The following is a 14,169-nucleotide window of genomic DNA, read 5'->3' as shown; positions in this document are numbered from 1 at the left end:
CTTTTATATCAATTAGTTACCTGTTTTTGCTGAACGTTACAATACCAAGTCTATGTGTTGTGTTGCACCTTGGCTCACCTTGTGTATAGTGCTGACATTCTGTTTAGTATGCATATGGCATTAAAGTATTAATGTGTGTATGTCTGAGTTTGTGTGTATGATTCTGTGTATGCCTTTCAAATGCATATGTCGGGGCCTCTCCCAAACCAAATGTCACAGGGATTTAACCGTCAAGAGAAAATTTCCTCCCTGGGGACGAACAGAAAAGTTCACTAAAAGCACAAGATTAAACAAAGTTTCAACTTTCCAAAAACAGTCAACCATTTTTCCATTTTTTCTCCCTGTGGCAACACATCCACGGTGCAGAGCTCAGGTTTAAAGATAAGCTGTAGGGCATATTTCAAACCTGGGAGAGGGGGAGAGAAGGAGAGAGGTAAAGATGGATAAAGAGAAGTGGAAAGCGAGAAAAGGAGACATGAGAATACACACCTCTTCCATCTCCACATTTCCTGCCCCAGACTTCGTCTGGAGTCAATACCTTGAGCAGACATGTAATATTCAGCCATAAACTGGGTTGCAGTGTGAACTAGTCAGAAGATGATCCTTTGTCTGTATGGTCGAATGTTCATTTAAAGAGCGTACGGTCTGATTTCTGTTGAGCCCAGTCAGAAGCCCAAGGCCCCCTCTGTATGTTGTCTGGCTCCTCTCTGTTTATGTGTTGCTCGTCTGTTGTCTGGTTTGTTTACCCCTCCTGGTGGACACTCTCTGTATCACAGCAGCAGCAGCAGTTGAACTCTCACCCCTTTCCCCCCACTGCCATGGCACACTCTGATGACACAGGACTATGGATGACACAATTCTTCTTAACTCCTGCAATTATATCAACCTAATGAAATTCCATAGTCCAGCTGTACAGGCAGCAGTTCTCCTGAGTATACCAGGTGAGCAGTAGACCTGTGTTATCTGATTAAGATCATTTGACAGTAAAGAAGTTATTAAAAAACACCACCCAGACACAACATCGGACAGTGTAATAAGTATTTTATTGCATTTTATAATGCCATTGTCAATAATTAGTACAGATTACATGCAACTAGACCTACTGTACAGTTTTTTTATTGTCTGCATGGACAGACACAAGAAGATTCAGGTTACAAATACACAGATATATGTGTGTTTTTATACAGCATGAAGGAAAGGGCAGTGACTGGCATTACATGGCCACCCAGGCAAAGGGCAAAGGGCAACTGTCTCAAGAAATTACTCCCACCCACAACCCTTCGCCTGGGTCACACTTTCAAAAATAAGAAACAGAACAAAATAAAATGATAAAGAGAGGTAAACAGGTAAACGGAAACTAAATAACGATACAGAGTCACTGCTGAAAATGTACACCCATTCCTAACGTACACCCAGAGGAGAGCTGAAGTGGTAGTTCCATTTTTTTTGGCCATGAACTGAATAACACCATCAGGCAACACTCCCCTTCAAAAGACCCTTACCCCTCGTCATAAGCCGCCGAGCTGTCCAATCACAGAGTAGGGTTGGTCTAACCATCTCCCTGGTCAGCCAATAGAATGATAGCCACTCAAGTTGGAGGAGGAATGATCAGTGATGGCGGTCAGTCAGAATGAGAGAGTTTGGATATGGTTTGGTTACAGTTCAGTTTCAGTTGTGGCGAGTGGTTAGCTGATGTGTTTGGGATAAGCTACAGTCGCTTACAACGCCTTTGGTAGACAGAGGACAAACTACATCTCTGACAGCCTTTACTCTAGCTCATTTGGTATGACACTGTGGGATAGTCTGTTGATCAGGCTAGGTAGATATGAGAGGTGGGCTATTTAAAGGTAACTTTATATCTTTAAAAACTATGGACTGTGTGAAACAAGGCTTTTGATTGGACAGCAGGTGATTGACAGCCCATAGGATGAGGGATCAGCACAGGAAGGACAGGGTTCAGGGGTGAGGGGTCAGGGACACATATTGGCACCTAAAAGGACCAACAACAACACTTTCCATCACTCCGTCTTTAAAAGCAAGAGAGGGGCTACATATTCTCTTTTCATTTTTTCCTCTTTCTCTCTTTCCTTTCTGAGGTTTTGGTCCTGTCTTTGAGAAAAGTCCTTCTGAGGTATCAATACATAGTCAATGTAACTTTTTAGTTTGTTTTCAGATGTTTTTTTCTTTCCTTAAAAATGCATAAATGCAGTACAGAGACAAAAAGTATCAAAATAGACCTAGCTAAGATAAATATACAAACAGGTGTTACCTAAACCACTGATCTAACTTTCACTCTTTTGTCTTTTTTTTAGAGATAATACACTTAAAAAATCAGCGTCCCAGACGTTTTATGAAGAAACTGAAAAAAGGAAAACAAACAAAACTATTAACCAAGATACCTGCAGCACTTAATATGATAAATACATACACTTCAGCATTAGCAATACAGTATAAGAATCAGAGCTGAAAGCTTTACAATTGCTAAACAGGAGCCAAAAGAAAAAGATAAAAGAAAATCCAAAAGACAAAATGAGAAAGAATGCCCTGGAGAGAGAAGCCAAGCGTTAATATACAATAATACATCATACCTGCGAAGCCAGAGAAAGAACAGAAGTGTTTTATGGTGATCTGACACCATCGACAAATGTCATTTTACATCTTTATAAAACAGGTTTGTTTACAGGTGTACCTTAAAGCACAAGAGTCAAAGATCATTTATTTACTGAATGCAGCAGTTCCTCTTTGTGAGAGTTTGGATAACAATAATAATAGTAATAAATTCCTTTCAAAGCATGTGTTATTACTCTCAGTGTCTTGTCTGTACGAGTGTTTGTGGTGCGGGTGATTCTCTGTGTTGTCTTTGGATATCTGAGCTTGTACCTCAGCTGGAGCAGGGCCTCAGTGGCTGGAGCAGGAGACTAGGTGGACCCTGGGCCCAGCTCACCCTGGTACTGGGCTGGAGCAGGGAGGGCTAGGTGGACCCTGGGCCCAGCTCACCCTGGTACTGGGCTGGAGCAGGGAGGGCTAGGTGGACCCTGGGCCCAGCTCACCCTGGTACTGGGCTGGAGCAGGGAGGGCTAGGTGGACCCTGGGCCCAGCTCACCCTGGTACTGGGCTGGAGCAGGGAGGGCTAGGTGGACCCTGGGCCCAGCTCACCCTGATATACTGGGCTGGCTGGAGCCCGAAGGATCTGTTCTAGTCACAGTCTGTGGCAACAAGCCCAAAGACTGAGATTGGTCACTCAAATACTGAAGTTGTCGTTGACACCTCTGGTGCTTTTGGCTGGTGATTAGGGTCCCTTAGTACAACAAAGTGTGTGGATGAGTGTGTGTGTGCGTGTGTGTTACAGGGGGCTTGTCTTTTATCACAGCCATAGTAAAGCTGTGCTTTGTCTTATTGTCAAGCCCCAGGCTGCTGAAGCGTGTCGGCCGACCACTAATGTGTGTGTGTGTGTGTGTTTGTGGAGGCCACTGGCACTGATATATTCTGCCCATCATCACCCCTGACAACCAGCTCCCTGCCCCATTGAGTTGCCACTAACGACCAGTTTCTTATTGGCTCACAGCTGAGTCTGCTCATCAATATGCACGCATACAATTAGAGCGCGCAATTAGGAGGCTGTTCACACAGCCCCATGATAATAGGGAGCAGGGAGACAGCCAATAATACGCAGCAGAGAGTAGACCTTTTAAACATGGTGACCACTTCACTACACACTTTAAGAACTAGAGAGCGCTTTAACGGTTGTTTTAGGAGAGGTAGTCATCTTTAACTCAACGTGTAGCGTTTCTTTGTTTTTAGGGCTCAAGCACATGAATTTTGGAGTCTAGATAGCCAGGCTAGCTTTCTCAGACATACAATATGTGTAGTAACAGTTTTGGTATAATTGGTTATCATTATTGAAGTAGAATGAAAAAGGAAATATTTCATATGGGTGCACAGTCTCCCACTGGCTATGTATTGAACCATTTTGAAAAGGAGGTAGTGTTATTTTTGGTTTTTATCTCATAGCAAGATGTCCCTCTCCTACTTTGCTAGTTACAAATCAGTAAGATGATACTTTGAACAGAAAGTTATTTTAAAGACTCCTCCTTACTAAAAAGAAAACTGTCTGAAGTGCAAGAGTTAGTTTGACAGCATCTTTTCCCCAGATGTCCCTTGGTGTGTTCCTTTTACAGTTACATAATTTGCCATTTTATTTCCTATTTGTCGTTCAAATCAAAGGTGATGAAATGAAAGTGAAAAACATTGTATTTTTCCTGCTGATGAGACATTTGGTACCAACAACATATAAAACGTGTTGTTCTATTGCTGTGCAGTAACACATAAATGAGCATTAACATTACTTTTGTGACTTTTGTTTGGGCTATTTTCAATCAAAATCAAATATTTGTATTTGTTTTATTGGAAAAGCATTGGTTGATTTGACAAATTGTATTGCAGCACAAGAAGAGCATCCAAGGGGATGCCAGGTAACCAGATAGCGGCATTTTTACTGGCTTCTACTTTGTGTTCAAGTGCCTTAAGAGGGTAAGATAATTATGGGCTTGTTCCATCGTTTAATGCCCATACTGTTGGGGCAGTGTTTCAGTTGGGTGTGAGCATGACACACAGACAGAGCTTGACATCTTAAGTGCATTCAATCTTTCATCAAAGGAACTGCAAGATGTTGGTTAATACTGTTTTTAGCCTTCTACCATGGCCTACCGAATGTGAGTCGTTTGTCACCAATTATGTATACACTCTTTAGCATTACCAATTTGTTTTTAAACATTTCATACTTTGGTTTTTAGAACGATCAGCGCTGTAAATGTAACTGTAATGAATCAATTCAACATAACAGTTCTGTGATAATACAATGATATTTCATCCTCCTGGTTCCTAGTCTTTTGGCCAGTTCTTTATGAGGAAAAACTCAAAAGGGGAAAAATAAACTACAGGGTTTTTGGTTTACTACACATTTCTTTGGTTACCTGTAACGAAAACAAAAACGGGAGAAGAAAAAGCAGATATTACATTAAAATAATTTGTAAAATTTGGTATGGCACTGTATAGAGGGAAAGATAATGTTTTATGCTTACAGGAGAAAAAAAAAAGATTAGATCTCACATGCTATTCCTTTGACACAAACTCACACAGTGAATTGCAGATAGCTTCTACACAGTAACTATTATAACCATAGAACTTTGAAATGAAACTGAGCAGAGTTTCCATGTTTGGTGTCCCACAGAAAGAATTCCCCCTTTTTTCTTTAACAATTTGGACACAGTTCCAGGCAGAACCTTTGTGGGATGAGGTATTCTCTGACTGCAGTAATATCATCTTTTTAAAGCATTGCTTGGTATCACAGCTGATGTTTCTCAACTAACTATACAACAAATTAAAAAAAGAATAAAAAAAAGGAATAAAAAGATGAATAATGAAGAGTCTGGATAATGGTGACTTTTCAATCCTAAGTGCTATTCTCAGTCCTGGCTGCTCCGTTGGGATAGACAGTAGATAGAGGCTGGATATAGGGCGGGGAGGGTAAATGGAGGGTAGGTAGGGATAGAAGATGGTCGTTGGTTGAATGGGCTTTAGTTAGAGGGAATTACTGGGGCAATACTGTGGTTTCTTTCTTTCACTAGTTTGGAATGGTGTGAACAAGAAGAGTAAATAAAACATACAAAACATTCTTATAAAAGATCATTTGAAACAGAACACCACCGTGAAATACTGATTCTCAGAAGAAAAAAAAATGTAGATAATAACGTCAAATAGAAGCGGAAATGACAAAGCTACCACACACTTTTGCTATATTCCATAATTTTCAGTTTTTTAGTCAGACATTTCTTGGTTTTACACTCCCTCCATTCTTTTTCTCCCTCTTACCCTCTCTCTGTTTCTGAGCATTCTACACCCATCTCTCCATCCCAGACTGAGGGGGAGGAAGAGGAAAGCACATGTTGTCTCTTTTAGTTGAGCTTTTAGTTGGGGGAGTGTGAGTGTATGTGTGTGTGTAGGGAGGAGGGGGTATTTTAATCTATTTTTCTTTGATAAAGAAGTAGGGTGCCAAACGTGTCTCTGAGAGTCTTGTTGAGTGCCACCAGGACCACAGGCCTCAGTCTCCCCTAGATCACTGACTGACTTCAGTAAGTTAGTTAAGTCAACGTGTGTGAGCGGATTTGAGGTAATCTTTGAGAACGTTCCGCCGTCCTTCCTTCCATCTCAAAGCCCAGCAGTTTTTCCAAGCCCAAAAAAAGAAAAAAAGAAAAAACTATTGATAAAATCAGAGGGAAAAAAGATGAGAGGTACACAGCACCCCCCCTGGTGACTGTTGTAAAATATATACACATGATCTGATGTGTGTGTGTGTGCCGTACTCTCCCCCGTCCCACACACGCCTATACGTATACTGAAGTGGTACACAATGAATATCCCAGGCCCGACAGTGAGCAGGGATTGGGAGGGGGTGGGTTAGGGTTGGTGTGGTGTGGTTATCCACCCAGAACTCAGGGTCTCTGCCTGTACACAGCTTCTGGAGTGTGGTGCTGGGGAGAGAGAGCTGTCAAGTTGGGGTGGGGGGGGGGGGGGGGGGGGTTGAGCGTAGAAACATAACAAATGAAATAAAGCAATGCTCCACAGTCTGGTTTTTGCGTCTGTAAGTAGCGAAGGTCATCTAACCCTGTTTGAAGGTTCTCAATGTTGTTGTTGTTTGTTGGTTTCTGGCTTTTCATATGTGATCTCTTAATGGTGTTATATTTTCTCTAGGCAATGGGATTCAGCCTTTAGGTCCCGCCCCTCTGGACCATCTAGGCCAATCCTACTCCAATCCTACTCCAGCTCCTCAGTGGGAAGCTCCTCCTCCAGGTCACGTTCGTCACTAGGCAACGGCAAGTTCTGAGCCATGAGTGACATGGGCCGACAGTCTTCCTCCAGCTCAGTGGGCTCCTCCTTCACATGCACATGGTGGCTGAGAGAAAGAGAGAGACAGAGAGACAGAGAGAGAGACAGACAGAGAGAGAGAGAGACAGAGAGACAGAGAGAGAGACAGACAGAGAGAGAGACAGAGAGACAGACAGAGAGACAGACAGAGAGACAGACAGAGAGAGAGACAGAGAGAAGTACCGATCAGCATCAAGCATAGCATGGGAGATCAGCCACAATGTTCCTCAAGGGAGTATGTGTGAGTGTGTGTGAGTGTGTGTCAGTGTGTGTGAGTGTGCGTGAGTGTGTGTGTGTTACCTGTACTGCTGAGGGCTCAGTGTGGGGCTGCAGCTGCCGTTGCTGTTGACCTGCTCCACAGTGGAGCTGACGTCATCGTGGCCCACATGCAGCATGTTGAGGCTGGCGGCAGACGAGGGGTTAAGAAGCGCTGGACTGTTCAGCAGGGAGAGACTGCTCTCAGCCAGGGCCGCCTAGACACACACACACACACAATGAATACATTACAACTATAACTTACATTCTACATAGTTGGATAATTCGAAAGTCCTGTGTGAGTTCATCAGCTGTACAGTCCACTGGCATTAGAGCTGCTCAGGAGCAGGGAAAAGCTGCCACTAGGGGGCACTTTCACACAAGACTATTTCCAATGCATCTTGTATCTCCTGCCCTGCTCTGCACTCTGATCTCCTGTAAAGTGTGTGTGTGTGCGAGCTAGAGTTCCCTGCGAAGGATGACAAAGAGACTGTGTGTACTAGAGCCTCTCTGATTGATTTTGTAGGACAGGTGATAATTTTATGCAGTGACCTTAATTGACAAATACTATAAATCATCTCAGTTTAAAATGTCTTGTGCGAGCGTGCCTGTACGTGTGTGTGTGTTGGAAGCGCTGTATGAGTGGAAGGGAGGGTGTTTATGAGAGGGATAGAAGGGTGTGTGGAAGTCATTAGGGAGCATGCTAATTATAGGACAAAACTGACATTACTGCCCTTGATTGTGACTGGTGTGTGCTGTGCACGTGTGTGTTGTCTTTGCGGTCGATGGTGCCTGTGTGTGTGTGTCTGTGTGTCTCTCACCTGGTAGCTGGCATTTAGGGAGCCAAAGCCCAGGCCTGAAATCATGTTCTTCACCAGAGTAGGACTCCTAGAGAGAGACAGAGACAATGAGAGAGAGACAGAGGGAGGGAGGGAGAGATGGAGAGAGAGCGAAAAAGACAGAGAAAGAGAGAGAAAGTGAGGGAGAGATAAATATTCAGTACATGTGCGCAAAGGAGTAACCCCGGCCAAACCCCACTGTCAGATGAAGCAAACACATTTGCCACATGCCAAAACATATGCACACTGTAAACAGATGCTGCAAATATACGTGTGCCTGTGTGTGTGTGTGTGTGTGCCTGTGTGTGTGTGTGTGTGTGCCTGTGTGTGTGTGTGTGCCTGTGTGTGTGTGTGCCTGTGTGTGTGTGTGTGTGTGCCTGTGTGTGTAATTATCCTTGGTTTCTCTGGCGAGAGCAGAGAACATCTGTTTACACACGCTAACAAGCCTCACTTCTCCCTGCATCAAACACAGCTGCTCACTAATGGTGTCGACAAACAGAGAAACACACACACACACACAGATGTTAACACACACTCACAGAGGTAAAGCCGGCAGCATTTATTTGAGGCTAGTCATCCACTTGGTAATAATAGGAGACCCATTTATAGCAATAATAATGCCAGCATCCATAACCCCACACGCACATCACAGCAGCTAGGCCTTGTCAGCATCTAGGAGAGATCGGTGTGTGTGTGTGTGTGTGTGCATATGTGTGTGTGTGTTTCTCCTGTGCCTACCCGGTCATCTTTGGTGGTCTCCTCTTTTGGTATTCCACTTCGTCAACAGTCCACACAGCTCCTTTGACATTCTCCACTCGCACAAAACACTTGTGCAGGCTCAGGTTGTGACGCACGGCATTCTGGGACAGGAACAAAACAGTAGAACTTGGCCATTATGAAGAAACATTACAGAAGACAATCTGTACGCAACAGATTAATTCTGCTGAGAATAAACCAGAGAGATGCTTAAAAAAAGCACAAACCATAATACATAGAAACCCTATAGAAAAATGATTTAATGATGCCTGTATATTCATACACACTGTACTGTATTAATCATAAAATTATGGCCATAAAGACCAGCTGAGCCGTTTGATGTCTGAACAAGCTCCCCTCCGTCCTAATGCTGTTCTGATGACACACACACACACACACACACACACACACACGCACACAATTCTGGGTTCCAAATAATAAGACCTTCCCCATCACCAGTGGTTCTTTATTTCCACATTTCTCTAATCAGTCACTATCTGCGAACATACACACACGTGCCAGCGCACACACAAACACACACACACACAAACACACACACCACAATCTGCGTCTTACTCCCCCTGGGACAGGCCTCCCTTTTCATCTGCTATTTGTAGTTTGTTCATGCCCAATTTCATTACCAATTTTAATTCGTCTATAATTAAATCCTGCATATTCTCTCTGACACGCTGTTTTAATCTGGGAGGGAGGGACAGGCGATGGGCGCATCACTCCTCATCGTAATTACACACACACACTTAAACACATAGACACACACACACACACACGTAATTACACAAGCCATAATCAGCCCAGCCCCTCCAACACCTCACTCCCCTGAGCCGTGATGCTAAGTTTTGTAAATGAGTCTGACCCCAATCTCTGCCCGCCACCCCAACAGTGCTGTTTCCCACACACACACACACACACACGCACACACACACACACGCACACATGCACACATGCACACACGCACACACGCACCCACACACACACACACCTCACAGCCAGTGTTATTGCACTCCTATTTGCATTTGTCTCCGTGATGAAAGCCTAATTCTTCAAGTTAAAACATTAGCAGCCATTTACAGCAGGTCACAGCACATGCATCCCCCTCACAGACAAAATGACAGACAGGCAGTGACAGTCAGCCAGACAGCCAGATAGACAATCAGCCACACAAACAGACAGATAGACAGACAGCTAGACAGTCAGCCAGCTAACCACGCAGACAGGCAGGCAGGCAGGCAGACAGACAACTCTACCTGTCTTGCAACACTTCAAAAGCCAGTTACGTTAAGCACCTTGCAGGATTGAAGAGGTACTCAAGTTCTATTTTCTCCACCCCTCTCTTTGTCCATCTCTAGCTCTCTCTTTTCCCTCCATCTCTCTCTCTCTCTGATCAATGACTTCCCTTTTCTGACACCTTTGCTCTCCTTATGAAATATACACAGCTATTAAAGGACATACATCTCATATTTAATACAGGCCAGGCCAAGAGACGGCCACTGGGATCCAATATATAAATAGTGCGCTGCCTGGTGTATAAATACATAGATATATATTTAAAGGTCTGGAGGTCCATGAGGACAGGAAGCAGTGGCAGCCATTAATAGTTAAAATTCCATAAAAATGAGATGAAGAGGTGAAGATATTCCTGGCTTCTCTCTCTCTCTCTCTCTCTCTCTCTCTCTCTTTCTCTCTTTCTCTCTTTCTCCCTCCATCTCTGCCTCGCTCCTGCCCACCCTCACCCTACCCCCTCCCCATCTTCTCCCCATCTCCTCTTCCTCGTCAGTTCAAGGCTATTAGAGCGAGGCTGGAGCTGGGCCACCCCACCCCACCCCACCCCTCCCCCCCAAACGAACCCCTCCTCTTGTCTGTCCCTCTCGCTCCCTTCCTCATTCTCCCTCTCTCTGGAGGAACTGACACTCAAATTAGCGGGAGGCTTCCGTAGAAATGGGTCACCACCTACAATGGCAGGATCAGGCCAGGTGTGTGTGTGTGTGAGTGTGTGTGTGTGACTCGGTAATGAGGCTGTGTGATAGTGAGGTGTGTTTCCGCTGGGGTAAGTGGGGCCGTCTCCAAGGCCCTGTGTTGGAGCTCAGAGAACTCTCCGGAAGAGAGAGGACAAGCGGCCCTGGATGGAGGGATGGCGGAGAGAGAGAGGAGCTGAGAGAGGGTGAGTCATATGTAGCAGAAATTGCTCATAATTGGCAAATCACTCAAGTCTCAAAGGCCTCCGCGACGAGCTGGTCACAGCCTCTAGTGCTGCCTTGTGTGAACAGAGGAGCAGAGCCACATGGAAGGTGAGTACGCACACACGCACACACACACACACACTGGGTGTGCGTGTGTGTGTCTGTGTTTGTGTGAGTGTGTGTGTGAGTATGCGGACTCACCTTCCATGTGGCTGTGTTTCTCCTGAAGTAGGCGAACATTCGTGTAAACCAGTTGTAGATCTCATTAAGAGTCAACTGTCTGTCTGGAGCCTCAAGAATGGCCTAGAAAGAGAGAGAGAGAGAAATAATAATATTAGTGGTTGAGAGGAAAGTAGGGGAGAGGAGAGGAAAGTATAGTGGAGGAGGAGGAGAGAGAGGGACAGAGGAGAGGAAAGCAGAAGAGAAGAGATGACAAAGGAGGAGCTGTGGGAGAGAGGGAAGAAAGGAGAGGAAGAAGAAAGGAGGAGAGAAGTGGAGGGCAGAAGAGGGGACAGAAGAGGAGAAGGAGGATAAAGGGGAAGGGAAAAGAGGGGGAAGGAGGAAAAGAAAGCAAACTGGAGGAGAGGAGAGACTAACTTACATGGCGTATAAGAGAGGCGTAGGTAAATGGGGGCCTGACATCAGCATTCTTATAGAACTCACAGTTCTGAGCCAGCTCTACACAGGAGAACACAACAGATTAGACCTGCTGTCTGTGCCACGTCTGTGGCTGTGTACGGGTTTCAGTTTGTACTGTATACTGGTCCGCGTGGGTGCGAGCGTGTGTGTGTGTGTGTGCATACCTGAGGCAATGGGTGTGCAGAACTTGTCAGCGTTGCGCCTTCGTATGGGTCCGATGCCGTGTGTGTGTGAGTGGGAGTGTGTGTGCAGGCTGGAGGAGCTGATGACGGAGGGGCCCTGGCGGAGGGGGGTGATGGGGGCGGCCGCCGAGGTGGGGGGGGTGAGGTAGGCCCTCCGGATAGGCCTCACTCTCCCGCTTCAGCATAGAAGCACTGGATGCCAGATTCAGCTGTGATGGAGAGGACAGGAGTCACACACCAACAGGGAAGCAGGCTGCAAGTCAACTTCAGATTAATCTGACGAGGAACAGTCCTGGGAGATGTAACATTACACGGTTCTTCAGTTTAGGCACACAAACACATACACACACAAAGCACCTCACTGATGGCAATTAACCCTGAGCTTATGAAAACACAACCACACTGCAGCATGTTTGTGACATGGGAACACACACAGCCACTCTGTGGTGGCTTGCAGTCTTCATGGACTAGTTCGGCCCAATTAGGCAGAACTGCACATACACTCTCTCCCTCTCCCTCTCCCTCTCCCTCTCCCTCTCCCTCTCCCTCTCCCTCTCCCTCTCCCTCTCCCTCTCCCTCTCCCTCTCTCCCTCTCCCTCTCCCTCTCCCTCTCCCTCTCTCTCTCTCGCGCACACGCGCTCACCGCGCTCACGCGCTCACGCGCACACGCGCACACACGCGCACACACACGCACACGCACCCGCACACACACACGCACACACACACACGCACACACACACACACACAGAGGAAACCAGTCCCCCTGTCTCTCTGGGATAGTCTTTCCTGGGTTGCTAGTTTAAAGCTAATTAAAACCATAATCAGTGTGTGTGTGTATGTGTGACTCCCACTAGCCCTCTTTTCTTTCCCTATGCCATTGTCTCTCCCTTGCCCCCCACCCCATGTGTGCCAGTCTGGAGCAGGTTGATGGGCGGTAGGTGATGCGGTAGTAGCAGTGGAGGGGGGCTGGGCTGTTTAAACAGGTACTTCATTAGCCCTGCTACCACCACCATGTCACCAAGGCAACAGTTACAACCCTCTTAATTGAAGCCAAGCTTTGTTTCCATTCGACATGCTCCTCCTCCTCCCCCCAGCTCCTCCAATCCCTGACCCTGAGGCGTGTCTCCGTGATGACGAGACACACCTCTTCCTGATTTCCCATTTGGTGTTAATGACAGCTGATCCCCTGCGACTGTTTTCAAAACACACACACACACACACACATCCTGCCTCGCCACTGTAACCATTTATATTCCTTCAAATTAAGACACTCTACTTCTAATTGACAATTAATTTCAACATCTTCATATTTAATAAGACTCCTCGTCAATCTGAATAATGAAAATATTCATTAGATACCTAATAACAGCCCTGCCAGGCGGCAGACACACACATCGCACATCTCCATCCCTCACCAGCTGATGGCTGCTGACTACAATACCCCTCTCTCCTCTCCCTCTCTCTCTCTCTCTCTCTCCCTCCTCTCCCTCTCTCCCTCTCTTCCCTCTCTCTCTCTCTCTCTCTCTCTCTCTCTCTCTCTCTCTCTCTCCCTCTCTCCCTCTTCTCTCTCTCTCTCTCTCTCCCTCTCTCACCCTCTCTCCCTCTCCCCTCTCCCCCTCTCCCCCTCTCTCCCTCTCTCTCCCTCTCTCTCTCTCTCTCCTCTCTCCCTCTCTCCCTCTCTCCCTCTCTCCCTCTCCCCTCTCCCCCTCTCTCCCTCTCTCTCCCTCTCTCTCTCACTCTCTCTCTCTCTCTCTCTCTGTCTCTGTCTTCTTCTCTGTTCTGCCGTTCTCTCTGTCCATATTCCTTTTACTCTGTCTCTGTCTTTCTCTCTGTACTGTACTTTCAATTGTCGTTGAGCTTCAGTGTTCAGGCCTGTGATTTCACGCTGTCGGAGCAGAGCTGTGTTCAGAGAAAGCAGTGTGTGTGTGTGTGTGTGTGGGGGGGGGCACTTTCTCCACTGGTCAATAGAGGGGCGCACACACCCAGTGAGGACTGGACAAGCACATAAACACCAATGAAAAAATGTGATGCCCTGTTCATGTTTACACTTCAGTAGAAGGGGGAGCAGAGAAGAGTGTGAGTGTGTGTGTGTGTGTGTGTACTCACAGGTTGGTTTGAAAGGCTTTGGCTCTGAAGGGCGCATGTGCAGGTGGGTCATCATAGCTGCGTCGCTCACTCTCCTTTGCCAGCTGGGACACAGACAAACACAGGTTTTTTAATTACTCTCCCTAGATATCATTACAACATGGAATGGAAAACCCAAGGCATCATTACTCAAACAGGTGGAGCGGCATATCAAAGGATGACGAGGACGGGTACTTTCTACAGTCTCTCCTGGTCTATCACTGTGGTCTCTCTCCTACAGTCTCTCCTGGT

At 46.1% G+C, this 14,169-nt stretch overlaps 1 protein-coding gene across 1 annotated transcript in view; it reads right to left on the bottom strand.

Annotated features, from left to right (window-relative positions):
• Positions 1–1,024: 1,024 nt before the first annotated feature.
• The window catches only part of foxp4 (forkhead box P4), a 92,683-nt gene continuing 79,538 nt past the window's right edge, over positions 1,025–14,169 (bottom strand). Inside the window, 11 exon segments of the mRNA XM_067260682.1 lie at positions 1,025–6,952; positions 7,225–7,397; positions 8,001–8,067; positions 8,757–8,878; positions 11,174–11,275; positions 11,574–11,650; positions 11,776–11,932; positions 11,934–12,002; positions 13,900–13,908; positions 13,910–13,961; positions 13,963–13,982. Of these exon segments, the coding sequence (XP_067116783.1) occupies positions 6,814–6,952; positions 7,225–7,397; positions 8,001–8,067; positions 8,757–8,878; positions 11,174–11,275; positions 11,574–11,650; positions 11,776–11,932; positions 11,934–12,002; positions 13,900–13,908; positions 13,910–13,961; positions 13,963–13,982 (987 nt within the window). The 3' untranslated portion in view covers positions 1,025–6,813.

Source organism: Osmerus mordax, chromosome 1 (assembly GCF_038355195.1).
Source record: "Osmerus mordax isolate fOsmMor3 chromosome 1, fOsmMor3.pri, whole genome shotgun sequence".
Taxonomy (NCBI): domain Eukaryota; kingdom Metazoa; phylum Chordata; class Actinopteri; order Osmeriformes; family Osmeridae; genus Osmerus; species Osmerus mordax.
This window is presented reverse-complemented; position numbering and strand designations above follow the sequence as displayed.